Here is a 27,099-nt window from a genome sequence, read left to right as displayed (position 1 = left end):
GAGTGAAAACTTCCTGAACCTAGCTTTCACCCTCCACCCCTCACCTCCAATATTTCCTTCAAATCTTTCAGGAAAATATCTTGCATTCAGGCTGGTATTTTATTAAAAAAAAGTAGTACATTTTGAAGTGTATGCAGTATTGTGCAGTTGGCTCTCAGGCTGTTTGCATTCAGGGTACTATATCATGTACTGTTATGCCTTTAAATTGAAAATAACAACTGCACAAACTGTATTCTATGTCTGTCCTGAATATACAATTAATGGTTAAAGGAGGTTATTATTTTCACAAGTTGACACACTTTCCCAAAGTCTTAATGAAAAGTCTGTGTGACATGCTTTGGTCAAAATAGGACAGAGAAACATTACAATTCTTACTTTTAAAACTGCGGACTTGCAGCTATTTTCGTTTGGGTGTGGAGTTAGCAACTGAACTCCACTCCACCCCTCTCTTCTGATGTTGTGTCTTAACTGAGATTTGTCCTAAAGCTTTGCGCTACGTTGCAAATTGGACAGAAAAGGCTCTAAGTGACTGTTTAAGTACACTAATCCCAAATGAGAGAGCACATAGTACCTAGCCTGAAAGCCGATACGAGCACAAACAGCAAAACAAGCGCAAACTTCACACACCAGACCAGAAATCGATTGGCTCTTTTATTTTCAAATACTTACATTTCCTTTGTCTGCAAGTTGACCATTGACAGTTGGTACCAATTTGTCTTTTCGGGACAATCTCATCATGAGCCATGTGTTGAACTGGCTCGGGTTGTTAAAACACTGCACCACCAATGGCAGGCTGAAGTAGAATATTAGCTGGCAGGCAGATTAATAAATAAAAAAATCAATCAATGTGGGTGTGTGTGTGTGAGTGATTTTAGTATTTCTGCTATGATTAGGACACAAACAATATGATAACCGTCTGGCCATGACAAAGCCTTGGTTAATAACCGCTAACCTGATTAACATCAACCATCAAGGCCCCCCCCCCGAACACACACACGTTCTGTGTGCTGGTCCCATCTCATCCCCATCTCTCCCCTTCATATGCTGTCCTAAAGAACAGCTCTGTCACCTCAAAATGATGAACTCCTTCAGGGTGCTGACCTTTCTCCTTTGGACTAGTCACTCGACCTCCTACATTCTTAGATGTAGATGAGAGAGACGGATGGAGATATTTTATAATGTGTGGATGCATGTGTGTTATGGTGGGTGGGAGTATCATGCAGTGACTCAGTGAAATTAGTTTTGCGGTTGCTGGATGGTGGACATCCCACCATCACATCAGCAGTCATCCCAGGAGATTAATCCAGACACAGGCACCCTGTTGGAGAGCAGCCATGACAGCCCCTGAACGAGAGGAGAGCGATAGACGGGTAGTCAGACAGATGGAGTAGATGGGTTCATGACAGTGATAAACCTACACAGATTGAGTCCATATATCTAGAGTACAGCATATGTGAAACTTTGATGTTTAATATACAGATTGTTGGACTGCTCTTGACATGAATCATGTACAGACCATTTTTTAAAGTCTGACATGCAAAACTATATTGTATTTAGCATAAACTTATAAACTAAACTCCAAATCATTCACTTATGTATATAAACATGGTGGTTGCAGGATTGCCCAGATTAAAAAAAAAATTAAAAGAAAGAAAAAGAAAGAAAAAACAGTCAATCTTATCAAAAGTTTGGCAACTGGAAATCTTTAGGTTATTAGGTTTATTATTGTAGATGAGCAGAGACAAATGGTGACAGTTAACACTGCTGACCGGCCAGCATGAAAGCTAGCTTCCTTAACCCTGCCTCTGTTTTAAACCAGTTGCAACAATGAATTCCTATATGCATATATGCTTCATGTCAGATCACCTGAGAGGCATGAGGGACAAGGTGTGGCAGTTAATTGATGCCAGGTCCATTTAGACACAAACATAGAAAAGGAAAAATGAAATAGAAAATAGAAAAAAATATATTTTGACATATATTCTCAGTAATCCAGGTCATGAATAGGGGAACTTCTAGTCCTTATTCAAGTTTAGAATCTTGTCTAAAATATTTATCCTGAAACAGAAATTTTGCAAGATAGGTGCGTCAACTTAGATTTAGATTTTAACTTAGACCTCTAATATACTTATGTGATTATGTCACAATATACAACCCCAATTCCAAAAAGTTGGGGTAACTGTGTAAAATGAAATAAAGAAATAGTGACAGAAATAATTTGCAAGTCTCTAATAAGTAATAATTTATTCACAACGGAACATTATTTTCAAGTGTTGAAAGTAAGATAATTTACTATTTCATGAAAATATTAGTACATATTGAATTTAATGGCAGCAACATGTCTCAAAAAAATTTGGGGCGTGGCAGAAAAAGGCTGGAAAAGTAAAAGTAAACAAGGAACATATTGCACCTAATTAGTTTAATCGGCAATAGGTCAGTAGCATGATTGTGCAGAAAAAGAGCACCTTAGAATGGCAGAATCCTTCAGAAGTAGAGATGAATAGATGTTTAGAAATATACAAAGACAGCGTTTACAAATTTAAGAAATTTCAGAATAATGTTCCACAATGTTACTGTTAAATTAGATTGGAGACTTTAAATGTTGTGTCATCGGGGTGGTCGAGTGGTACAGAGCACGTCCCATGTTGGCAGTGCCCATTGCAGTGCCAGTAGTACATAATTTCATCAAAGGGTTGCAGAGAATCTGGAAGCATCTCTGTGTGCAGGGGATGTGACTGAAAATCAATATTGGATGCCCATTATCTTTGGGCCCTCAGGCAGCAGTGCATTAAAGCAGGCATTATTTTTTTGTCATGGAAATCAAGGCACGGGGTTATTAACAAATCCAAAAATCACTGTCTTTATCACAGAAATCACAGTTTACTGTGGCCTCCAGGAATGCAGGTTAAAGCTCCATCACGCAAAGAAGAAGCTTTATGTGACCATGACCAAGAAACACTAGATTTCTCTGGACCAAAACTGATTTGAAATGAATTTAGGCCAAATGGAAACTGTTCTGTGGTCAGATAAATCAAAATTTGAAATTCCATTTGGAAATTCTGGATGCCACCTCCATCAAATGAAAGATTCTCAGTTCAAAAGTCTGCATTTCTGCTGGTATGGGGGTGTACCAGTGCCAATGTAACTGGTACATCTTAAAAGACACCATCAATGCTAAAAGGTAAATACAGCTTTGAGAAGAACATGTGTTCCCATCCAGATGATGTCTTTTTCAGGAAGGGCGTTCCATATTTCAGCAAGACAATAATAAACCACATAGTGCATCTACTACAACAGCATGGCTTCACAGTGAAAGAGTCTGGGTGCTGGACTGGCCTGCCTGCAGTCCAGACCTTTCACCAATTCAAAACATTTGGCACATTATAAAACAAAAAATGTGAGAAGAAGACCCAGGACAGACAATGGGACAATATTTCTCTCCCAGTATCCCTCTCCATCAGTTCTACCAGTTCCTAAAGGCAACTGGTCTCTTTAGTTCCCAGACATTTACAAACTGTTGCTCTACATAGTGGTAGAAATGGACCGTACCAAACTTTTTGAGTGGTATTGCTGCCATCATATTAATTTAATTGATTCTAAATTCTAAATTGACCGTAGGAGTGGGTGTGAGTTGTTTGTCTTGTTTCCCTTTGTGTGACCTTTCATGAACTGGCGACCTGTTTAGGGTTTACCCTGCCTCTCGCCCAATAACAGCTGGAATAGGCTGCATAAAATGAGATCTTCCCAGTTCATTTTCTGTCTCTTTCACATTTAGTACAATTATCAGAATAGAACAATCACGGAAAATATGACCATTTTTAAAAGAAAAAGTTCTGACATGTGTCATTAACTTGAAATATGTAAATTATGATTTTCCAAATGTTACTGTTCAATGCTGTATGACTTTTAACATGCCTAACTATCTGTGTGTGGGTGTATTTATCTGTCTTCAGGACAGCTGTCTGTTTCTTGTGTGCCAGACAGACTGGAAAAGTCCCAGATCCGACCCTCTAAAGGCACTCATCTGGATAGCAAGGTGACTGACTTCCTACACACACATACACAGTTAGCTCTGTCACTGGAATATTGATCTTATTCAACAAAGGCCACAGAATTGATCTTTGACCTTTGGACAAAGACAGACATCAGGTATTAAAATGTTATGATATTGGGTTTGTGTATTCAACTTGGTCTGCTTATCCTTTTAACGGAGTTAGAAGAGTTCAATTTGATCCAGATTAGTTTGATGAAACTTAATTCTTGGAATTTAAAGAACATGTTTAATTGTTTTCTAGTTTGTCTTCATTTAAATAATTTCTGTCAATATAGCAAAAGCATAAACAAATCCATTGAACAGACTCTGTTTTATATCCAAAACAGACTCTGTGTAAAAGGGGGATTTAGGCGGTTGTTTTGAAGCTTTGAAATTGATTTCTGGTCCACTGCCATTTTTTTTTTTTTTTTTGTGACAGGCGTGACATGCAAGGGACGGATCAGACTGATAAGCAAGAGCCTATGCAGGTCCATTGCACAGTGGCACAGGACCTACCTGTCACTCAAAGCAGCCCTGCCCATAATTATGCAAATCAAAGAAGGCTGTGAAAATTTGATGAGCCATTCCTCTTGCCCTTTCAACAAGACAGTGTCCCAGCCGTACATTGGAGCTTTAGCATTAGAACTACATAACCAAGAGTTGTCGAGCAAAGACACAAGGATGAGTAATTGAGATGAATGCAGAGTGTAGCCATGTCAGCTCTGCAGACTCCTACATATCTAAGCTATTCATGAAACTCACAAAGTGCATCTTTGCTCTGTTGCTTGCACAGCAAAGACAAGGTGCACAAATGTGTTTTTTTTTTCTTTCTTTCTCTTCAGGTTTGTGTTAGGTACTTAAACATAGCCAGTGTTAAAACTCAAACCTAAACAATGTCATAGCAGTTTGAGCAAATGTAAAGTGGAGTTTTTTTTTTTTTACAGTGCATCAATTTTGTATCAGACAGTTACATGAACAAGGTCTGTAGAACACAGTCTCTGTTGCCACATGGTGTTGCAACGCAAACTGTTTTGGAATGGACTGCAGACATCATTTAGTTAAGAAAGTATAGTCACAAAGTGAAGAACAGTCTTATGTAGAAGTGGTGTAAAAAAGCAATGGTCTTATGGAATCCAGGATTATTTCAAGAGCAGTAGGTTCAGAGCCAGAGCCTACTACTCTGAACTGAAGAGCAGTAAGCTCTTTCTAAGAAGGAAACTGAATGTTTCTTCCTGTTAAAAGGGAGTTTTCCTCTCCTGTCGCTTTGTGAATGATCAGGATGGGGGATTGAATCGAACAGAAGTATCAATGCAATCTATTGGTTTCCTCAGTTGGGCAACTTTTTGTTTTGTTTTTTTATTTGCATTATATGAATTGGAATAATTGGGATTTTAAAGAATTTGATTTAATTACTGTATATTTAAAGTGCTTTAAGATTAAATTGACTGTGATTTGGTGATATAAAAACAACTGAACTGAATTGAATTCAATATCCGGGTGCATCTCTCTCTCCTCAGTGGCATGTACTTCCTGCCACAGGCTCTCTGTTGTCTCTGTTAGATGGTCTAGCTGCACATACACGCAGTCTTTTCCTCCACTAAATTACACATTTTCTTCTTCTCACAGAAATACAATATGAGACCAAATTGTCCTGTTTTTTCTGAGATATACATATTTATGAGCTGCAGTTTCAATTTTGGTTTTGTTTAGGAATGAGCAGCTTTCGCCCACAGTAGTTTCCTAAGGTCATATATTATGCTATTTACCTGTTGACTTACAAGTAAGTAACTTAAACTAAAAAAGCACATTTCATCCAAAAAAACATGCAACAGATCAGTGTCTGTAACTGCCTATATGTTCATTTAATTAGGGCTCCATGTGTTATACACCTTGCTCTTTTTCTATTAACATTGCTACCAACAACGTAGTATTATTGTTGGGACCTTTGTGTGGTATTTAGTATTTGGATTAAAATGGAAAATCTCTGGAGAACCCCTGCATCTGTAAAATGTATTCACTTCAAAGTTAACCAATAAAATATTTAGTCATACAGTTCCATATACCTTATATGCAATGCAATTCAGCGATAAAAGAAACATTGAAAAATAAAACACGAGTTAATTTGATCATTAAACTGTAGGGCAATTCATGTGTCTCTCCAAAAGTGGTTCACTTTACATGGTAAAATGTGAGGACTTTACAAGTCACTCTGCTAAATATATTGTTGTGAGTTTGCCGAACAAAACAACTTACAGGGATCATCATATGTCCTTATTCTGTCTTCTACTCTCTCTATATGAATCAAAAACTCTCACACATACTCACCAATGTTTGAGTGACTGCATCTACAGTGGAGTAAATCAAATCCTCCGACTCCCAGATTCAACTCTCTGCACAGCCTTATCCCCCTGGTGGCCACCACTAAAACTACATCACACATTTCTTAGAATATCCCTCACTATGAATTCAATATATTTGCAACCTCATGTGCAGAAAACATGACATCTAGAGTTACATGATTTTGATAATACCTTACCATGCAGATATGTATATTAATAAAATCACTGCTTTGTCAGATATGTAAGTACACTTGATGTAAAGTATATTTGCTTTAAGAAAAAGCTGCTTTTGCTTGTGTTTGATCAACTAATAATGTTTTGTGCTTTAGATCCATACATTAAGAAATTAGATATCCTGTTCAAATGTATAAATCAGTGCTAAAAAATAATTTACTCACTTTACTGTCTGCTGCTTTTCCACTTGTAGAGTTTTCAATCCTGATGCTGTATTCTGCTTCATAAACTAACTAAACCATTTATCTAAAATGGTGGGTTAAATGTTGGAAATTATTTATATTAGCAACATTTTCATTTTGAAAACAGCCAAGTTTGTTTGATGTCACAAAACAAAAAGGCACTTTTCTTTTAATTAGATTATTGGTTTCATTCAGTTTTTTATTTCTCTGCGAATTAAGAGAATTCTGATCTCTTAATTTAAAAGTGCAAGTGGGATAAATGTCTAAATTCCCCTGATGTAAATACAGTTTAAAACAAACTCCAGGATCAATTGGCATTTTCAGCACTTCACTTCCTCCCTGCTTCTTTTAGCCTTGGCAAACAGCTACCACAAAAACTTTCAACCGTTCTACTTCCAAACTGATCGAATCTGACTCTGTTCTCCACCCAGCTTTGTTTTTCTTCGCAGCTGTTGGGTGGTCCATGTCTCTCTTTTTCTCTCCTCTCTTACTGCATCGCTCTCTCACTCATTGTCAAGTTCGCTGCATCTGTTTCTCTTTGAGTGCTGTGGGACCCAGGCATGCTGCGAAACCCAATACCTGAGTATACACAATTTAGTTCACACCAGAGGTTACTGGGTGGAAGCGTAGTCTCATTCCACAAAATGTGCGATTGCAGGATGGGAGGGTGTGAGTTGTTTATGTGTGGCTGGTTAGTTGGTCAAGGTTAACTAAATGGTGGGAGACAGAGTGTATGTTGTCTGGTTGGTCCTCTGGTTTCAGCACATAAGAGCGTCTCAGGCACTGTGCTGTTGGGTTGTTGAGATTTGATTTGACAGGCTGTGCTGTCCAACAACAGTTAAATATAAGGTGTTATTAAGTGTTATAATAGTGTTCAGCTGTGTTTTATTATTGATGTGGTCCCTGTTTTTACATTGTGGTTAGATGCTTTGAGTCTTTGCCTTTATTCCACCTAAATTCGGTTTAATCTCTTTTTTTTTCATGTCCATTTTAAATGTAATTCATCCATTTATTTAGGTTTGTGTGGTCTATTGCATAAAAAAAGGAAGGAAAAAAAGGTTTTCCTGGTTGTGCCCAGTTGTGTTCACCCCAGCTGACCTTTTCATCCTGTTAAGAGTTTCAGTGTTGGACCCGTAAACCACAGCTCCCCTTGGGTACCACTCACACGCGATTGGGAGTCCCATGACAGGCCAGCTGGAATATTCAGTCCATCCTTCCATACACACAGAAACAGAAATCCCCCCATGCAGCCACCACTGGCCAGTCGGCATGTCAGTCATTTCATGGGAGGGTTTTGAACTTGGATGTCTGGATGTGTGTGAGTGTGTGTGTGTGTGTGTGTGTGTGTGTGTGTGTGTGTGTGTGTGTGTGTGTGTGTGTGTATGTGTAAACACTTTCTGTTTTGGCCTGTCTTTTTTATCTTTCCTGGAAAGGGGACTCCTGGTGTCATATCTATCACCTTTAGAACTAGCAAGAAACATAAAATGTTTCCAGTCTAGGTTAGTCTGTGGAACAGCGTCCTATGCTGTTTGTAGAAAACCAGCTGTCCTCATGAAATCTTTTTTTGACTGGCAGACACTTCCTTAAACCTGAGTCAGTTGTTTATTGTATTTTCTACAGACAGATCATCAAAATTCACTCAAAACAAACTGGATAGAATTTTTTTTTTTTTTCCAGCACCAACAATACCACACACTAGTTAAACACTAGTTAAAGTTAGTTAATGGGCACTGCTAGTGGCACCACTGTTACTGAATTACTGAGCTTTGGTGGTGTTTCTGTTGAATATGGGCCTTCCTTTTATTTATTAATCTTATTTATTAATCTTTGAACTGTTGCATTGTAGCATGCAGTTTAACATGTGCTTTAGCAATATGGATAACCTGGAAACATGAATCTTTTAGCAGATTCATCACTATGGACATTTGTATGATCTATCAGTGTCAAGATTCCCAGATGGCACATGCTTTGTACTACCCGTAAATGTCTTCTTGTGTGTTAATAATTTCTCTGCCAAAGAGGTGATGCGGTTGATTTTGTTTGTTCCTCTGTCAAAGCAAGAACCAAGGGTTTGTCATTTTATTGTCAATGTTGTGAAGATAGGGCTGAAGCCAACTCGTCAAATTTCATGGAACTTGGTAGAGAGTCAGGGGATGGGCAGAGGAAGAACCTATTAAATTTAGGTGTGAATTGGATTTACTGTAAATAAAATCTGCATTGAAATTGTGAAAGACTGTATTACCCTTGGTGGAGGACATCCTCTTGGAATGCCCTTTTTACAATTCCTCGTAAAAAAGCTAAATAGCTGTCAGATATAGACGTAATAAGTCATAGAATTGAAGTTGCTTATGACAATATGGTAATAGCACTCCCTGACAGCACCAATCTGCAAAGCAGCGCACTGTGCTCCACCACACCACAAGGACTTCTCTAGATCAAGCTCCCCAAAATTCTCTCTGATCAACCATCTGTCAGCTGGATTGAAACAAGCCCAATCCACAAGGCCAGCCTTGCAACCCACAAAACCCAAAGGATATGATGCAAGCATCCTGTCACTAGATACCACTGGAGGTGCCTTCACAAGTCAGAGCTGTTTTTGGTGGCATGATGGGTACCAACACAATACTCGGCATGTGGTTTTAATGATGTGGCTATTCAATGTGATCGGTAAACACCAGGTCAGTCTTTTTATACGCATGTGCATTATAGACTTTATAGATTTCAGTCCATGACATTTCTAGAATAGTCTATTTAAAGTAAAAGTTAACAGTCTTTTATCAACTAGTCTTACTTTGCCATTTTTCTGTAGTTTTAATCAAACATAATCTGTTTTACTGGTAACAAGTAATCTACAGAGTTTCGTTGTTACAAATGCAAATAATAATCTCTACAATGAATCTCCCACAAAGAACATGCCTCATGAGAAGTGGTTACTGTGTGCCTCGGGGGTGGGGCCATCCCAGTCATGTTCCATTAATCCAAAGCAACTTGTGGTGATTGATCAATTAGCCCTGCTTAAAGCTGGGGCTCAGGCTGATCAATAACACTGATCACCCGCCAAAGGTTTTTCATTAAGTCCTGCTGCTCTGCATGAGTAGACCCCATTAGCATAGACCAAAAAGACTGTGAGGAATACAAAGAAAGAAAAAAAACAAAAAGACAGACAGGAAAATACAGGCAATACAGGTTTCCTACTATTTAGTTCATATTTGTGGGTACAGGAAAATAAACATATTAAAATTTAAAACATCATAGTTTGTGTGACTTTGGTATTATACATATCTCATATCTCTTAAACCCATGTGACTTATAGGACACATTTATGTTAAAGTAAAAAGGTATGTTAATGTAATGTTGTCTTTCAAATTGATTGTACGACATTGCATTTGATTATACAGGTGTTGTGTCTTTCGCAATACAGAGAAGTTCTGCAAAATGAAATTTAAGCTTCAAACCCCTCAGCACATGTTAATACTGTATATTGGTGGAGGATTTCACCTGAAGACTGTCTCCAGTTGACTTCAGTCTTGTAAACAGCAGTAACTACTGCTTAATGAGAAATGGACTATGTCCTCTCCTAATCATATCATCACAAAAACACTCATGAACTCAAGGTATTCATCATCTGGCTATTCGTAAGTGTTCTGAAAAAACATGACTAAAAATGTTCTCCCAAAATATGAACAGAAATGACTCATAATGGCTCTGAATAGTCTTTATGGTTCCATAGTGAGCTCTGACTGTATTTCCCTTTCAGCCCAGTCATTGTCAGCCTATTTTTTTTAGATACCTGAAAAACAGCGGATGTCCCGTGCACCACAGTGATATGTCTGATCCACGACCCCATCAAACCCACGGGATCATCCATGGACTGAAACACAAAAACACTGGTCTGCTCCCATTGACAAACTCACCTTTCTCACCCTTTCCTTACTCTCGATGGGGCCAAGAGCTATTGTTTCGGTTAAACAATCCTTATTGAATTAAAAACTGGCAGCTTGCTTTGTTCAGTGAGGCTGATGCATACTGCTGTCATGGGTCCTATCGTTAATGTGCCATCACTGCACCTCACATCCTTAACAGACACAGGCAGCGCTGGGCATGTTTCCTCCATCTGTAGGTGAATGTGCGTGGTGCATATGTTTACATGTGTGTGTGCGTGCGTGTGCGCATGTGCATGTGAGTGACTAACACCGTATTTTTGTGTTGGTAGACGGGGTGAATGAGAAAGAAAAGTGTGATTTTGCCTTTTTGTAGATGTGGTGGTATTGAATCTCTCAACAGAGAGAAGAGCAGATAAGCGAGTCATGTGATGTTTTGATCAATGTCGAAAATGCCACAGAGAGCTAGGACATTAACGCAGTTCGTTCAGCTAAACAGGAAAGCTGTTTATTTAAAATCTATATATAATCTCTGCATCTCTAATGTAATCCATAACTTTTGTTACACAGACTCAACTATTTCTTCTTAGTGACACATGTAATCAATTTTTTTTTTACAATAGGCAAACAGGAGAATGTCCAATACACATCAACAACCTGAAGGGTTTATCTTTGTTGCATCATGACGTTACATCACTGGATTAATTCAAATCTGAAGTGTGTGACTTTTATTTGACTTTTTCCTTCTGTTTTTAAACTAAAATTAAATATTTGTAAATGCAACTTCTTACCATTTCAAGTTGTTACTTGGATATTTTGTTAAGTACGTGCATGGTCTTGATCATAACAAGTCCTCCAATCTAAAGGCCCATAGGAGTCATTTTTTGTTCGTAAACTACGACCTATAAAAGCGCTCTGTAAAATCCCACCGCTACAAGCGGAATAAGTTCCATGTTTGAACTACAGTTGCTCTTGCCAAATTATTGTCAATTTATCAATCAGTTTATCAAAAGATACAAATAATACCAGTACACAGAATGTTAAATAACTAGATTAGCCCCCTAAGATCACTTTGTATTGAATTGCATGCAATTCTCGGAAGAAAAAAAGGACCTACAAGTCAAAGTGGTGATAAGAAGTTTCAGATTTGAACAAGGGTAAGGATTGGAAAAGAATGACCATTGGAGTTGTGGTAACACACAGGTGATGTTGTGCTGGGTCGCTGTGCGTTTTAGTGGGAAGGAAGGGAGTTGGCCATAGAGATACTGGAACAGACAGGAAGAGATCATCCTGGTGTTACCATGGCTGAGGTTAAGCCCTCTGGCTCTCCCAGGCCCACACAAAGAGCACACACAGAAAATACTGAAAATGTTAACAAAGACGTCAGTACATATGAAATTACCAACAAGAATGTTTTCTTCATCTCTAACCCTTTACCTTCTCAGAAGAAGAAACACCCACTTTTCTGAAGAGTTTAATAATAATTTTTGCTAGGACAGCGTGAGGACATTTCCGTGAGCCATGGGTGGGTGGAGGTGGGTGGGTTGGATGGACGGATGACACTGTATCCACCCCCACAGGGGAGAGGAAGTCTCTATCAGAACACAACAGGAAAGGAACAGAGCAAAAACAAGTGCATGTCTTTTTGGACATTAAATCACTTCCTGTAGGGCTATGGACTGCTTCCCCCTACATCCTCAGCCTCCAGCTCTCAACACAGTTCAGCCTCCCTTTTGGAAGACAGAGAAACTGATCAAGTCTTTTTTTGTCTATCCACATGAAAGTGCACATTCTTGTCGGTGACCTCTAAGGAGTTGCACTGATGGGTGGAATAACTAACAAGAAGAAAAGGCTTCTGAGTTCACCTGGATCGGCTGCTGTTTTCATCTTTTTAAACAATTTTAAACATCTTTGGATCCCCGTCCTTATGTCCAGTGTATGTATTGAATTCTGTGCAGCCTACCAATCTGATTTATTGCCATGACTTGCAGATGTGATGAGTATTGTAGAGTAAAAGTGCCATATAAATCCCTGTGCCATGACAGATTACAAGTCCTGGGTCTGAACCTGGAGCCTTGATCTTCATCCAAGAATGAAAACAAAGAGACAGAGGTGTGTCTGTGGCTTGTGCAGGAAAGCACAAAGACTTTGGACTTTTTAACGTTGAGATGAAAACACAATGACCTCAGTTTTTTTTTTTTTTCTCAAAACAGAAAAATTGCTGTTATTATATCTGGTTAGTCATTTTCTTTTGTTGATTATGATACTATCTGGCTTGTTGCAGAGATCTTGAGTAAGATTCTTACACCTATAGCGAATCTAGCTCTCATGCAGAGCTGTCCTCATTGCAGGGCACAGCTGTAAAAAATATGACTTCCTTCCTGAAGACAATTTCCTGTTTATGTCTGAATGTAGGTCAGGAGAGGGGTATGGTCACCCTACCTCAAATACCATCATCGTACCCCCAAGTCCCAATGACACAGGATGTTATGTAGTCCACTGTCATTTTCTTTTCTTTTTTTAAGCAAAGTTCCTGTCAACGGGTGGCTCCTTGACAAGACAGTGAACCCCAAATGGCTTTTGTTGGGCATGCATGCTTCTTGGTATGTAAGAGCGGGTATGAATGTGGTTCAAACTGTAACATGCTATAAAATAGTAAAGGGAAGCCCTTTGACCATTTTGCCATTTTACCCTTTGACCAGACAAAATAGTTATTTCTTTTCAGTCTTGTTCTCTGTATTTCTTCCTCCTCATTCCAACATTTCAGAATAGAAAACTGCAAAAGAGTCTCTTATTCACAAATAAAGAGTGGTAGCCCCTATGCAAACACGGTTTTGTGACATTATTGGCTTTTTCTGTTACCCACAACACTTCAGAGACCCCACCAGTCACCTCTCAAAAATGTCTCAATTGCACACACATGGATATTCCTGTGGCACCCTGATTGTTTCATTTTCTGCTGATTTGCCTAAAAGAGGCGGCTGCTGCTGCTGTCAATGTTTAATTTAAGGGCTCGTGTTCCCCTCTGCACGATACGTTGTGGTTGGGAGCATTGATGGGTCTGACGAGGGGGGTCCAATCGGTGGGTTGAAATTGGGGGGAGCTAGTGGAGACCCTTAGGTCTCCGGCGCAGTCATTAAGATGGCTGCTCAATTCGGAGATGAGACAGTATGCTCTGCACTCTGGGCTCATTGAAGATGCTCTCTTGCCTACTTGAAGCATCCATTATTTATAAGTTTTTACAATTTCCATCTGACATTTTTATCAGCTTTGAATGTCAGTTTCTGGGTGTGTCCTCCCCCCAAAAAAGTGTAAATTGTTGGTAAAACACTCAGGTTTGTATCACATAGCAAGCATTTTACAGTTGGACGCAGTGACCTTTATATGTGTACTTGCTTTGTTGTGTTGTATCACACTGAAAAGGAAATAGATGAAGGGATATAATCCAAAGGTGATGACTCACACAAAGGGCAACTAATCACTCATGGTGTAAAGAGTGATCAAGTAGGTTTAAATGTGAATTGATCTCCTCTTGCACCAAAATCAGTGCAGCTTTTCACAATTTAAATGAGACATTTTTTTTTGTTTGTTTTAGTCAGCAGTCAGACTGCAAAGTGTAACTGTTTTCATCTAATCAGGTGTTGATTTTCACCTGTCTAGGTATTAGTTTGTTGACTTGTTATGTTGAATCTTTGTTGTATTTTCTTTGTCAACAATGATGACAATATCAGTGAAGAATAATTGTGTGCACATTACTGCATAGTGCAAGTCTATCATGAAGAGTTTAACAGTCTCTGCTGTCCACCACAGCAATCTTGTGCAGATGTGGTTGAGCTGATATTGATCTAACTGCTGCCCTGTGCTTTGGTGTTCACAGCCTCAGGCTTCACACCTTCTCACCTCACCTTACATCACTCACCTCACATTAGACTGTGGACTTGATCTGCACTGTTAGGCCCCTCTGCACTCCCAGACAAATCACTTGTCAACATGATCTCCACCACCCGCTTGCTGTCAATCTTGCATTGGGTGAATTCTTTTGAATAGAGGATTGTGTTTTTAAAAAATCCAAATTAGTACTATTTACTTTTAAAGCCTTGAATAGATACAGAGTTCTGCGTTTCCTCAACTAGTGCATTTTCCTCAGTACTCATCATTCCGTATAATTGTCACAGAAATTATTTTTCTTTTTCTCAGAATATTTACACTTTATTGGCTTGCATTTTATTCACCACGCACACTTTTCTACATGCATACATATACAATCAATCTCTGGGCAGCTCCATTACTGCAGGGCTTTTAAAAGCTTTGCTCAAGGGCACCTTTGTAATGATTGCCTAACCCAGCCAATTGTCTATGTCTCTCCCCTTAACTTCTCCACTTATTTTATAGCTGGTAGTGATATGATGTTCATGGATGACAAATGCACTGTCCTGGCACTATTCCCTGACTTCAGAAGGCTTATGTAGCCTAAAGTGATTTTAAAGATTTAAAGGTGCTCCTGGTGGCTTCCTGCCTGGCAAAATTGAATGGCGGCAGGGCAGCTATGCTAAGACAAATTTGGCAACAATGAAAGTTTAAGAAGTTTTAACCAGTAACGCAGGAAAGTGTCTTTGTGTTTTTATGACGTTCTCTTTTATTGCCCTTTATGAATCCCTTTTTTTTAAGATAAAGGAGCCATGAGAACACAAAATTAAATGTACCTTTTGAGCTCGCTGAGGTGTTTCCATATTTAAAAAGTTTTGCTTGAGGGACACAGGCTAAATGAGGGATGAATCAATGCACCACCACCAACTGCTGCTGTGTCATTCCACATCATGGTGTCGTGTGATGGTGCTAAAGGTTTCAGATTGCTGCTTTAGATACAATGGGAAGGCCATGTATTGCCTGGGGGATATTAGTCAGATTGAGACAATGATGTGGTCTGAGGCAAAACGCAGAGCACGTAGCGCTATTTAAGGCTCAGCCACAGTCTGGTGGTGTGGGTTGCATCTGCTTTAACAACCAAGAAAAGGCACAGTAATAACACCCCGTAGAGGTTTACCCCACACAAAGACAGTACATCAAGAATTTCTCATTGTTAACCTCAAACATTGCAGAACAATTTAAAAAATGAGCCACTTACATGAGTAATAATGTAATACTTATGGTAGTGAAAATTATTTCAAAGGGTTCAGGTTGACAGTTTTACAAACCAAGGATTTCTGATGTCAGGAGGCAGCATGTCCCTTGTTACACTTGACTTTTTTCCTTTTGAAAACAGAGGTAGCTCTTATCATATGCCATTTTCCCAAATGATTGTCCCTCTTCGTGCTTCATATTCTTATTTTTTAGTCACCTTTAAATCTGTAATGCTATTTCTTAAAGCTATGGTAGGTAATCCTAGAGAGCTAGCAAGAGAGCTAGCAAGATTCGAAAGTGTCCCCTCCTCTAAGCTCCACCCCCCCCTCCCCATTCCGTCAGTGCGTCATCCAAAGCCGGTAGAACCGCATGCGCACACGGAGCAGGGAGCCGACAGAGGGGGGCGTAGGCAGAAAGCAGAGGCATCTGATTGGTTTTTGTAGGCGCTCCAATCCGAGATCAGCGGGACGCTGATCTCGGATTGGTCAGCTTTTTCTCAGTCCTGCAGCTGCCACAGAGGTCTGATTATTTTCGTCCCTTTTTCTAAATACATCTTGTATAGATTTCTCTCAGGACAGACGGACCATTTCACCCAGTATTACAAAATGTGTTTCTGAACAGGATTACCAACCATGCCTTTAAGAGCCACGTTACAGTGCTACTGCTGCCTGGACCGAACCTCTTAAGAGTCCTTACATAAACTATTGCTGTCTCAAGAAAGGGCTGACAGGCTAAATAATGAGTTTGCCATCACAGTGACAATCTGAGAGCAGCTGTTTGCATCTGAGGGGCTGCCAGAAATTGTCTGTGGTGCACTGAAACAGAAAAGGAGAGGACCGATACATGGTGGAAGGGAAAGACGAAAGAAAAGTTTTTCACAGCTTGACTCAGGCCTCTTAAGGGTTTTGATATTTATCCTACTAACAGACATGCAGATGTATGCGTAGAAACAAAAGGGCAAATACTAAATACATCCATCTTTAGATTCATATGAAACTTTTGCAAAGATGCACATTGATAAACACTTACTAGATTTTCTTATTTTATAGCAAATTTTCTCTGAAAGGCATGTTTTTGCATTTCACTCGGAAGGCTGTACAATCAAGGTTTCATAGGTTTTGATTTATGATGTCTATGTTGGTACAACATTCATGTACCAATTTAGTGAAAAAGGTGATTTTGGACAAATTATATGTAACCTTTGTGTGACATACTCTGTTATTTCAATGGAATTGTGTACAAGGAAGCAATCTGTAATAGTCAATTTATTTGGTTAGTTAGGTGGATCCTGACATGCTAGTTCAGTACATGATTGTAGTGTGAGGGATGTGTATGGATCTGTGATAGGTAGCTGTCACTATTCTGTGTGAGTTCCTGTGCTCTCAAGCTGTCGGTCACAGTTCAAGGCTGCTGCTGGTTCTGTAAGATTAGAAATGTTCGGCTTTCTCTGTAACTGGAGGCAAGCTTTAATGAGTGTTGTTCAATATAGTTTATGTTGTGCCGATTAAATTAAATATGAGCTGACAGTATGAAATGTATAACCATTTCCATTTCAGATTTTAGATTTTAAAGAATGAAGAAATGTCATTATACTATTAAATGAATAAAGTCTCTACCACCACGAACTGTGACTGAAAATGCACAGATGCACTTAAAGACACTGTATAGAGACAGTGCTGTTCAAGCCCAACGTGGACAGGCCATGTGAACTTAGAGCAATGTGGCCAGAGCGTCTTAAACTCACACCACCACTTAGTCACAGAGAGAGGCACTGTCATCTCCAGACGGTTGAACCATGAAAGTGTTAGCTGAGACGTTTACGTGGCTGCTACATTTACAATCACCAGTAAAGTTCAACCCCCATTGCTTTGGAGTCCCTATTCAATAGTTATATAATAGCAAAATAGAATATTTTTTGCTGGCAACTCTATGGTGGTATGTTAGAAAAAGTTCCTGCCACAAAGCCCAAAGCCTTTATTCCATGTGATGTGGGATGAGTGATCCTGGAGTCTGTGTTGACAGTACAACTGTCGGTTGGGGGAGCAGCTGTGAAGACCAGCTATCAATAAAACACTCTGCCAACATTGCCTTTTTCTACTTTGACCTAAAATCCTCCACACCTGTAAAGAATTGGAGTCTTGCAGTCTCGTGTGACTACAGAGGATAGAGGCCCAAGTTCAACTCACCTGTTTCGACATGTTGCACAGATAATGCAGACATCTTGCTCCATGGTTGCATTAAACCAACCAAACCCCAGAGAAACCCCAGGAAAAACCTAGTGGCCACTAGAAATTACTGAGATATAGATAATAGAATGAGAAGGATGGTTATCAGTGGACGCAAATACCAAGTCTACAAGTCTTTATTGGGTACAGTGCAGTCACGCACAAAAAACGATTTTTTGTATTTTAAAATTACACACAGTACAACAATCCAAGCAAGCACAATAGTTTGTCAAGCTTTTTAGAAACCTTGGTATTAGGAGGTGGTTTCCAATGTTTTTTCAAAGAAACTTTGATCTGAAAAAGAGACATACTCTGTCTTTTTTCACTAGCTGACACAATTTCCTAAGGTCTTAATGAGATGTCTGTGACATCCTTTGGTCAAAATAACAGAGAGCTTGTGCAGGAACTTCTTCTTCTTCCATTGATTTACACTTCTATTCACACATCATCGTAGAGCATGGTTGAGGCGCTCGACTCCTCTCCACCCCCCTCTTCCTCGGGGTCTGCCTCCTTTGAGATCTGGAGTACTAAGTAACACGTGGAGCATGTTTTTAAGGTATGAGAGAATATAGAGTAAATTAGAGTAAATAGAGTAAATATAGAGTAAATAATTCAGAACACCCAACAAACTGAAAATACTTGACTGCCATTTTTTTTTTTCAATAATTAAATTTCCCTTGTCTGCAGTTGGACCGTGGACAGCTGATAGGCTACAGATCACTCTTTTAGGCACAGATTCATAGGGATCTGTGCTATTTGCTCTTTCTTTTGTCTTCAGTTCAGTGAACAATAAAAAAATAAGGTGAAATTTTAAGTTAATGGCAAAACAAAAAGTAAAAGCAAGTTTCATCTCCAAGGTACAGAAAATGTAGAATCATCTGAAGTTGAGGTTGGGTGCAGATACAGATGGAGGAAGCTGGAGAACCTTGAGGAGTGACATAAGTTTCTGCTGGAAAACTTAATGATTCAAAGAACGCCACATTTTCAGACACAAGGCACAACACAAAATGCCAGGGTTTTGTTTTTTCTTATTTTATGAGTTGGTAGCTTTAACTTTAAACACCCAAAGTATTTTTTTCCCCCATATTATGTTCTCTTTAATGGGATAAACTGTAGGTTGTGGCCAGGTAAGCAGATGTATTGAAAACACAAGCTGGATATAAAAAGGTTAAAAAAAAATGCAATTAGTGTCAAAGCGAGCAAAACTACAAACCCATGATGCAGCTTTGACTGGTCAGGTGTCCTTACTGTCTCTGATGCCAGAGGTTTTTCTGATGAAAGCAAAACACCCAGTAGATGAAAACAACTGTCCACTGGTCAGTAATAGACTTATACTAATTCTATGGATAAAAATTGCAGGGAAAAGTAGTGGCCTAAGCACTCATGGAGTATGTCTGCGAGCAAATAAAGATTTATTTCATGTAAGTACTTTTTTTTCTGAGGGTCTTTATCAATTTAAATGACTTGAAAGTTTTTTTTTATCGTCATACCATATCGTCATGAAGTAAATATAAATATTCTTTTCACTCCGGATTCAGTGTTGTGATATTCAGTTTGCCATAACCATGACCACATACTTCTTTTTGTCGCTCCCACAGAGCACTCCTATTGATATTTTGAAGGAAAGGTCAAGATTCCACATGCAGTCATTCACCAGAGTTCATCTTTGCCACTTGGCTGGGGTCTGGCAAGATTAATTCTTTGTGTCTTGCTATCATTCTTACAATGGAGCCAAACAAACACAGGAGAAAAGAGTGTGTTTGTGTGTGTTTGTAAAAGACATCGGTGCAACCATTTTAACAGGGCGACTCTGTTTGAATTAGATGTTCCAACCCCTCGCTTGCTAAATGGATTTCTAAAGTGGCTGTAGTTGGAGGCTTTCAATCGGAAGCAACCTTGAGTCCTTTTTTATGTGAGCTCTGTAGGATTTAAGTGCCGGTATAACATGAGCACGACTGAATGCATGCTCCTCATTTTTTGAAATTGAAAAATCTCCAAAGGCTGTCCCCTTTGTGCAGGCAATTAATGGAATGCTGGCAGCGAGGTTCAGGTGCTTAAAAGTTGGTTTTTTTTTCTCTTTCTCTCTCTCAATCTCTTTTTAATGACTAATAAAGGATAATCATTGTGGAAAAGAAAACACCGTAATGCTGTAGGCTTCCTCTTTATGCACAATGATGTATAATGCATGCTTTGAAATGAAACGGCAGCGGCCTTCAAACCATTCCATCTCCAAACCGTAGTGTATTTGTTTTGCATGCCACAGTGAGGCTTTTGCATAATAATTGTGAGTGTTCCCATTAACAATACTTGCTTATTAATTTGATCGGTACATTTTTAAAGTTTGTCCATCAGGCCGCCAACCATTGTATCCCCCCAGTTGCTGTTTGGTGTAAGTGATTACAGTGTGGGCTAATTGCCTCTCTGAAGAGTTGTTCTGTTTCTTTTTTAGTCTCTGTGTTCTTCACCTGTGAGCCTCCAGTATAACGTTGCTTTCTTCTACCTATTTATTGACTTGCTCTTATAATTCAGTATTTCCTACAAAAATACAGCACTATTAGTATTTTCTCCCAGACAAATTAAAACTTTATTGCTTGTTTTCCTTGTTGTGGCAGTGTTTGTTGTAAGTTTAAAAGGTTTCATTTCTCTGAACGTCATCTTGATTCTCGGGAGCGTCCTGTATCAGCAGTATAAACATAAAGCCACATAACCAATCATTCAGCATAATGACAAACACTAATTAATTAAAAATTAAAAATGATGGTGAGACTCATAGTAGACACCTGGAAAACAGCTTTGAATTAAGGGAAATAATATGCAGTAAATATTTTGCTGTGATGTGTGTTATATATGTGTGCTTTGTTATGAAGTCATTGATTGTTGTGGTGTTCTCATCTCTATGCTTAGACAAGTTTTGTCACCATGTGGCCTGTTTCCTTGCCTCAAGCTGGACTGAATATCAAACTCACTTATTCCAGCATTCAGTTACAGATTTCCTTGCAATCTTGTAGCACTTCCAGAAGCTTTATTTATTTTTCTTTTCTTTTCTTTTCTTGTCTTTCTTTTTCTGTTTCTTTTTTCTTTTTTCTCTTTTGCCCTCAGTCTTATTCCTTTTGACTGTGCTTGACAATACAGGGAAACATACAAGCACATCTCGGTAAACACGAGTGATGTGGTTCCAGAGTTTAAAAGCTTCTCATAACACTGGCAGACACAACTTGGGGCTGTTTGTGTGACGGAAAGGAAAACTTGTTTAAAAACTGACAGAACTATGTGTGAAAGAGCAAAAAACTGTGTTTGCGTGTGTGTGCGTGTGTGTGTGTGTGTGTGTGTGTGTGTGTGTGTGCTTATGTTGCTTTTGGCAAGTTATTCATTTGTATGTGTTTTTCTTTTTCTTTTTTTTTTTTCATGCTCTCTGTGTGGTTATCTTTTTAGTTAGTTGGTTTGGAGGTGATGTCCACCTTCGGGGATGCGCAGAGCATGCATTTCTGAGTATTTTCACCTGAGGCTGCACTTGTTAGAGTCTGTGGATAAATGTATATACATTATTTATACAAATTCAGAGCGAGTGAAAGCAGGTTTAACACATTTACAGACAGGAGGCCAGGCACTGCAAGCCAAGCTCCAAGTGAGGATTGCAACGCTGTGCGCCGGGAATCGAGCTGGCTGCTTGCCCGTCTGTGACCGGCATCCTTAATGCTGCACGTGAACACCACTAATATTATCTTTATCGCCTCAGCAATTAAATGATCCCCCATATCATTTGCTCAAAGAATGTATTTATATTGTTAAAAGTTTGGTATGTTGTTCGATTCATAAATACACTGTAAAGAAAGAAACCTGTTGGCTATTATTGCTTTCTTTAAGATTTATTTGGTTATTTGTTGTAATATTTAGGAAACTTCTTGTTTAGATTAGAGGGCATTCATTTGCTTTACAGAAAAGTTTAGAGAAAGACAGGCGGAGGGTAAGTTAGTGAGTTGATAGGACAAAAGGAACGGTGCTGTTGTAGTATCATGTCAGACCAGCAAAGTTATTGCCATCCTATGTATAATTTTGGATACAAGACACAAGGAAATAAAGAAAAAGATTTACGAGCCAAGGCTATGTATTTTCACATAGCTTTATTTGTTACAATAGTAAAGACCTTTGAATGTCAGTGAACCCCATGCCAAGTCAATTTAAAGTAGCAAAAGTGATGATGCTATAACTGAAACTATAATTGCTGCAAAAAATGGAAACAGAAGGAGTAAAACAGCTCCGCAGAAGCTCATTGCCTTTGATCTAAAACAGTTTTTGTTTTTTGGCTCAAAGAGGTTATTGAAATACCTTAATTCAGGTTAATTCCCTCAATGAACAATAATTTAAAGTTTGTTTTAAATCATGAGACACAGTTGTTGGAAATTGTAACTGAGTCACGATTCATGATTTGAATGTAGTATTTTCACAAACACTCTGCAGCAGTCTGATAGCTATAATGAAATTGAAAAATATATTCTATTTACAAATGGGTGTGTCTGTGGTAGTAAAGGTCCTTCTCAGGATAGGATAATTAAGCAGGATATTACCCTGCTAACACCTAAAGCAATACATCTTCAAGCCCCTTCAGTGACAATGTGCGGTCAACTTTGTCCTGATGCAAAGTGGGAAATGTCCTGTCCTCTTTCAGATGTTCACTGATGTCGGCCTTATGTTATTCAAGTTTGAATAGATAATGTTTATCTAAACTGATTCTATACTTACCCATCCCTTTCCTCCATCCAGGAGAGTCCTCGTCCAGAAGTGGATGCCTTGCCGCCGCCTGGTTGTAATCTTCATGTTCCCATGGAGCTTGAGTTTGCAGCTTCCTGTTTCCCTCGCAGTCCTGCACCTCAGAAAAGCTACGTAGACTGATCTGGGTCGTGTGACGATGATTGTGGTTTCATATTGTGACTTGTGCTTTTGAACAGACTTTGCGCAATGTGTTTGTCTTTTTATTATTTCAACTTTCTCCTCATCTCTTTAGATTGACAGTTATTGTCTGTGACCAACAGTAATTACAGAGAAACAGGAAAATGTGTCTGTTCTGTGTATCATCATCATTGTGTATCATGCTTTCAGTGAGTAAGGCCTCACGCTGTCTTTAATATGTGCTGGGTGATAGGTTAGCATGATGCCACCGATATGTCACTTATCAAACCTTCAAGTTTATACTTATAGGACATTTGTGTGTGGTTATTGTTATTATTATTATTTTTTTTTATCTTTCTTGACTTTTCTAGCTGTACAGGTAATTCAGAAAGTGTCAATTTGTCCCATAAAGGTACAGTAGAATTGATTCCACTTTGTGTAACATTGATATCTGTGGTTTAATTCAAGTGCAGACATATATCTCTTATGATCACTCTTACAGTATTTTTGTCATTTGGTTGTCAGCCAACAAATATATGCCAGAACGCCACGAAATGTCACATGAAAGATGAATGAGTGAAACTGTGTATTATTTCTGACATCTGCATACGGATTGTCATTATGTTTGACAGTTTTTTTTCTTCCTTAATTACTTTTCATAGTGCTGTAACTTTGTAATTTATTTATTTCATTTGTCATTCCTACAGACTGTGGTGCTATAAGAATTTATAGGGAAGGCTTTATATCCTTTTGCACAGTGAACCCATGAAATGAATGTGGGCAGCATTGGCGTGACGACGAAGTGAGAATCTGGTGTTTATAAGCATAATAATTGTTTATTGAAATACGAGGAAAATTTCTGTTCGCCTCAGAGAGAGGCTCTGCCCAGGACCACGCCATGATAGGACCATTCAGAATGTCAGCAAAAACAGCAGAAGTCAAAGACAAGCGGGAAGGGAATGGCAGTTTGATGTTTTCTCTCTCCAGGTGTTGACAATATCTCGTTGACAAAGCATTTCACCTGCATACAAGTCTGTTTGACATTATTCGTGCAGCTTAATTTAGTTTTTATGTGAAGCAAACTTCTGACTGGAAAGCCAAAAACCACTCAAACAGCATGACTTCTGCAATGGCCTCATTTGCAACTGTATTTCCCGCATGTGGTATGGAGTTCACCTACATATTACAGAAAGTCCAAGGCAGCTGCAGAACCGTATCACTGAATTTGAGTGGACGATACAAAAGATTGTCTGATCAGAAGACAAAGTAAAGTAGGGGAACAGATGGTGAGAGTCGGAATTAAGAAACGGCTTACTGACACGGAATTTCAGGGAATTTTCTGTACATTAAACATGCCACGAGAAAGACTTTTGATCATTCCATGACTCATTTAACAAAATGTTGACATGATAAACAAATAAACACCACAGGTCGTAATGCGAGTAGGGAGTGGGGACATTTTGATAAAAACTGTAATAGCTACTGTACAAATGGAGAAATTTGAGAGATTGTGAGGATAATGTGGGCTATAATATGTCACAAAAAAGAAGCCAGTTTTGTTCATTTTGGACACAATACTAGAAGTCACAGCTAACGGGAAGATGCAGTCTTTGGTGTAAAAGCAAACTAGAGAGAACATTGATGCAGGTTGGAATTCAATAAGAAAAACTGCTGTGGCACAAATCTTTTACAACAACCCACTTAAATACAATATGCTTTTCAATGTACAGACCTACAGGAACATTAAACTGAAGGGATTTTTTTTTCTGTATCTCAGAACCACTCATGGAAACAAAACAAAGAGCATGCTACAGTAAACAAATTTATTCTGGCGTGGACACATCACGTCATGTAACACAAAGATGGAGACCCAACGACGCAATAAATTATCTTCATTATTAAGCGTAACATGTGACATACTGTACATCAAATAGGTCAAAGAATTGTAAATAAAAAAAGTAAAATAAAAGGCTTTACAAATAAAATGCTGAGAGTGAAACAGAACCCTTACACAGCAATGCTCAAAGAACAAATATTTGAATGCCAGCAGACACAAAAATTAATATTTTAAGTGTGATTCCTCTTTGATTTTAGTGTCTCACGACATCATTTAAGTACTACTTAAAACAAATTAAAAAAATTAAACACTGTACACACACCAAAGGAAGCAAACCAAAGGGATCTTTTTCGTCATTTTGCTGATTTCATTTTTTTTTTTTAAGGAAATCATTGCTTTGCAATTTATGCTTCATCACAGTTCTCTCCCATATGACCACATGAATGTAAACACCTGTTGAATTACTCTTTTTAATTTTTTTTTTTTACACCATTAATACTTTATATATATATTTGTACATATGTTCATTCACATCTGCGTGGTTAGCTAGCATGGTAATGAAATAAGGCAGGACTCACATAACTGTGACATCACAAATTTTTTTCCTCTTATAACACTGATTAATAAGGTATTAGTAATTTCCTTCCCCTGTTCTGCAGCAGGCTTTGGTCTTTTCAGAGAAAGGCTAGATCGATTTTTCTCCAACTCCAAAATCACACTTTTTTTGTTCCAGTTTGAAAGAAATTATAAAGAGGAAGGATGTTTTGGGGGAGGAAAATGCTTTATAATACAATTATTTATGCTGACATTATTCATTGAATTTATCTAACACTGGTCTTTCTGAGGTAAATAGTTAAAGATGATTCTGGGGAAGTGGAATAAGAAAAGGAAAAACAAGGTGACTGTGAAGAACAAACTACTTCCATTACAAGAGAAAAAAAACAAAAAACCTTGTCCTTTTATTTTAACATTTTGTTCATTGAAGACTTTCTGTTTTTTAGAGCTTTCTTTCATTATTTGTCTGTCCTCCTTTCTCAGTTAGGTCGAGCTGCCGTGGCAGGCGTCATATGGGAAAAAAAAAAAAAAAAAAGAACAGACATGGTGGTTGGTAAGAGTCTCTTGCCTGGTTGTCTGCGTGTCCATTTGACTTTACAGTACAAACAACAGCTGAAAGCCAGTTTAAGTGAGAGAAGTCACAGGAGGATCGTCAACCTGTAGTTACAAAGCTGTCTGAAAGATGGGCAGTATTATTCAGCTTCCTTTCTCAGCAGAAAAACCCCTCGTGTTATTACCATTGCCAAATCATTTGGGGACTGTTAATTGTAAAGGTCGCAGCCTGGCAGACTGATAGTCTTGCTTATCATCGTGTGGTGTCAAATGCAGAGTTTGCTTCAAGTGTTTTTCTTTTTTCCTCTCAATACTGTCCTTTTCTGTGGTTGAGGAGAAGCAACTTCTTGTGGACGTTTTTTTAATCTTTTTTCTTTTCTTTTTTTCAATAAAGGGATCCAAATGCTGTTTATCTGTGCGCATTATGAGTCTCCAAATCTGCACTTAAAGTAGTTACTTCAACAACAAAAGGAGCGCAGTATAAGCAAGAGTTTCTGACACTTTCTGCTCTCCACTCTCCTCATCTTCACACAGTCAAGCATGAGGTCGAGGTTCGGTTTGGTGAAAGCATAATGTTGAGTTTTTGTGCAACAGAATAACTCTCAGAATGTCTTTGCAGCTGCAGTACAGGTTGCGACGGTCCCATTTTAGGCTCTTTTGGCGTGTAGCATTTCAATGAGCAGGTTGTTGCAGGGCACATCGCCATTCAGGTGTTTGTAGTAAAGGTATTCTTCGGCCTGCAGACTGATAGCTCTGATCTCAGGCAGCCGGAGGAGCAGCTGGCCAAACTTGTCCGTTTGCTGCGGGTAGTTACACATGACGTAGTCCAGCAGCGCTGCGTTGACCTGCTCCTGGACGCTCTCCACTAGGTGGAAGTTTTCCAGGTTCTTCACATCTACAGGAGGAAGCAGAGAAGGGTAAGCACAAACATTTCAACCCTGTCCCTGTGTTAGTAAGGAAGCAGATGAAGGGAAATAATGAACAAAATTTTAGGGTTCAGATTTTCTCTTAGCTACAGTAAATTGCTGTCAGAAAATGAGGATGTAGGATGCATCTATTTTGAGACATCTAATGTTTCAAACAAAGCAGTTACAAGGTGTAAGTGTTCTCAAACTGGAGACAAAACAAGTATTGAGCCTAAATAACCCAGAGGGTTGTATCTTATAATATTACAGACACATAAAGGTTAGAGTAATTGGTGTTCTCATTTATCAAGGGACAGCATTACAAGTTGACTCCCTTGGTTGTAGCTC

The 27,099-nt window shown here is 38.8% G+C and overlaps 2 protein-coding genes across 3 annotated transcripts in view; one reads left to right on the top strand and one right to left on the bottom strand.

Annotated features, from left to right (window-relative positions):
* The window catches only part of LOC142400569 (adhesion G protein-coupled receptor D2), a 93,417-nt gene extending 67,163 nt beyond the window's left edge, over positions 1–26,254 (top strand). Inside the window, exons 24-25 of one of the 2 annotated variants that reach the window (XM_075485566.1) lie at positions 3,954–4,036; positions 22,777–26,254. In XM_075485566.1, the coding sequence (XP_075341681.1) occupies positions 3,954–4,036; positions 22,777–22,905 (212 nt within the window). In that variant the 3' untranslated portion in view covers positions 22,906–26,254. Of the gene's footprint in view, positions 1–3,953; positions 4,037–4,472; positions 6,094–22,776 lie in introns of those variants that run through there. The other variant, XM_075485567.1, reaches the window with a different exon arrangement.
* Positions 26,235–27,099, bottom strand: part of nr5a2 (nuclear receptor subfamily 5, group A, member 2) — a 64,867-nt gene continuing 64,002 nt past the window's right edge. Inside the window, exon 8 of the mRNA XM_075485569.1 lies at positions 26,235–26,741. Within this exon, the coding sequence (XP_075341684.1) occupies positions 26,494–26,741 (248 nt within the window). The 3' untranslated portion in view covers positions 26,235–26,493. The remainder of the gene's footprint in view (positions 26,742–27,099) is intronic.

The sequence above is a fragment of the Odontesthes bonariensis genome, chromosome 15 (genome assembly GCF_027942865.1).
Source record: "Odontesthes bonariensis isolate fOdoBon6 chromosome 15, fOdoBon6.hap1, whole genome shotgun sequence".
Lineage (NCBI taxonomy): Eukaryota > Metazoa > Chordata > Actinopteri > Atheriniformes > Atherinopsidae > Odontesthes > Odontesthes bonariensis.
Note: the sequence above shows the minus strand (reverse complement) of the source record. Positions and strands in the feature narration are given on the sequence as shown.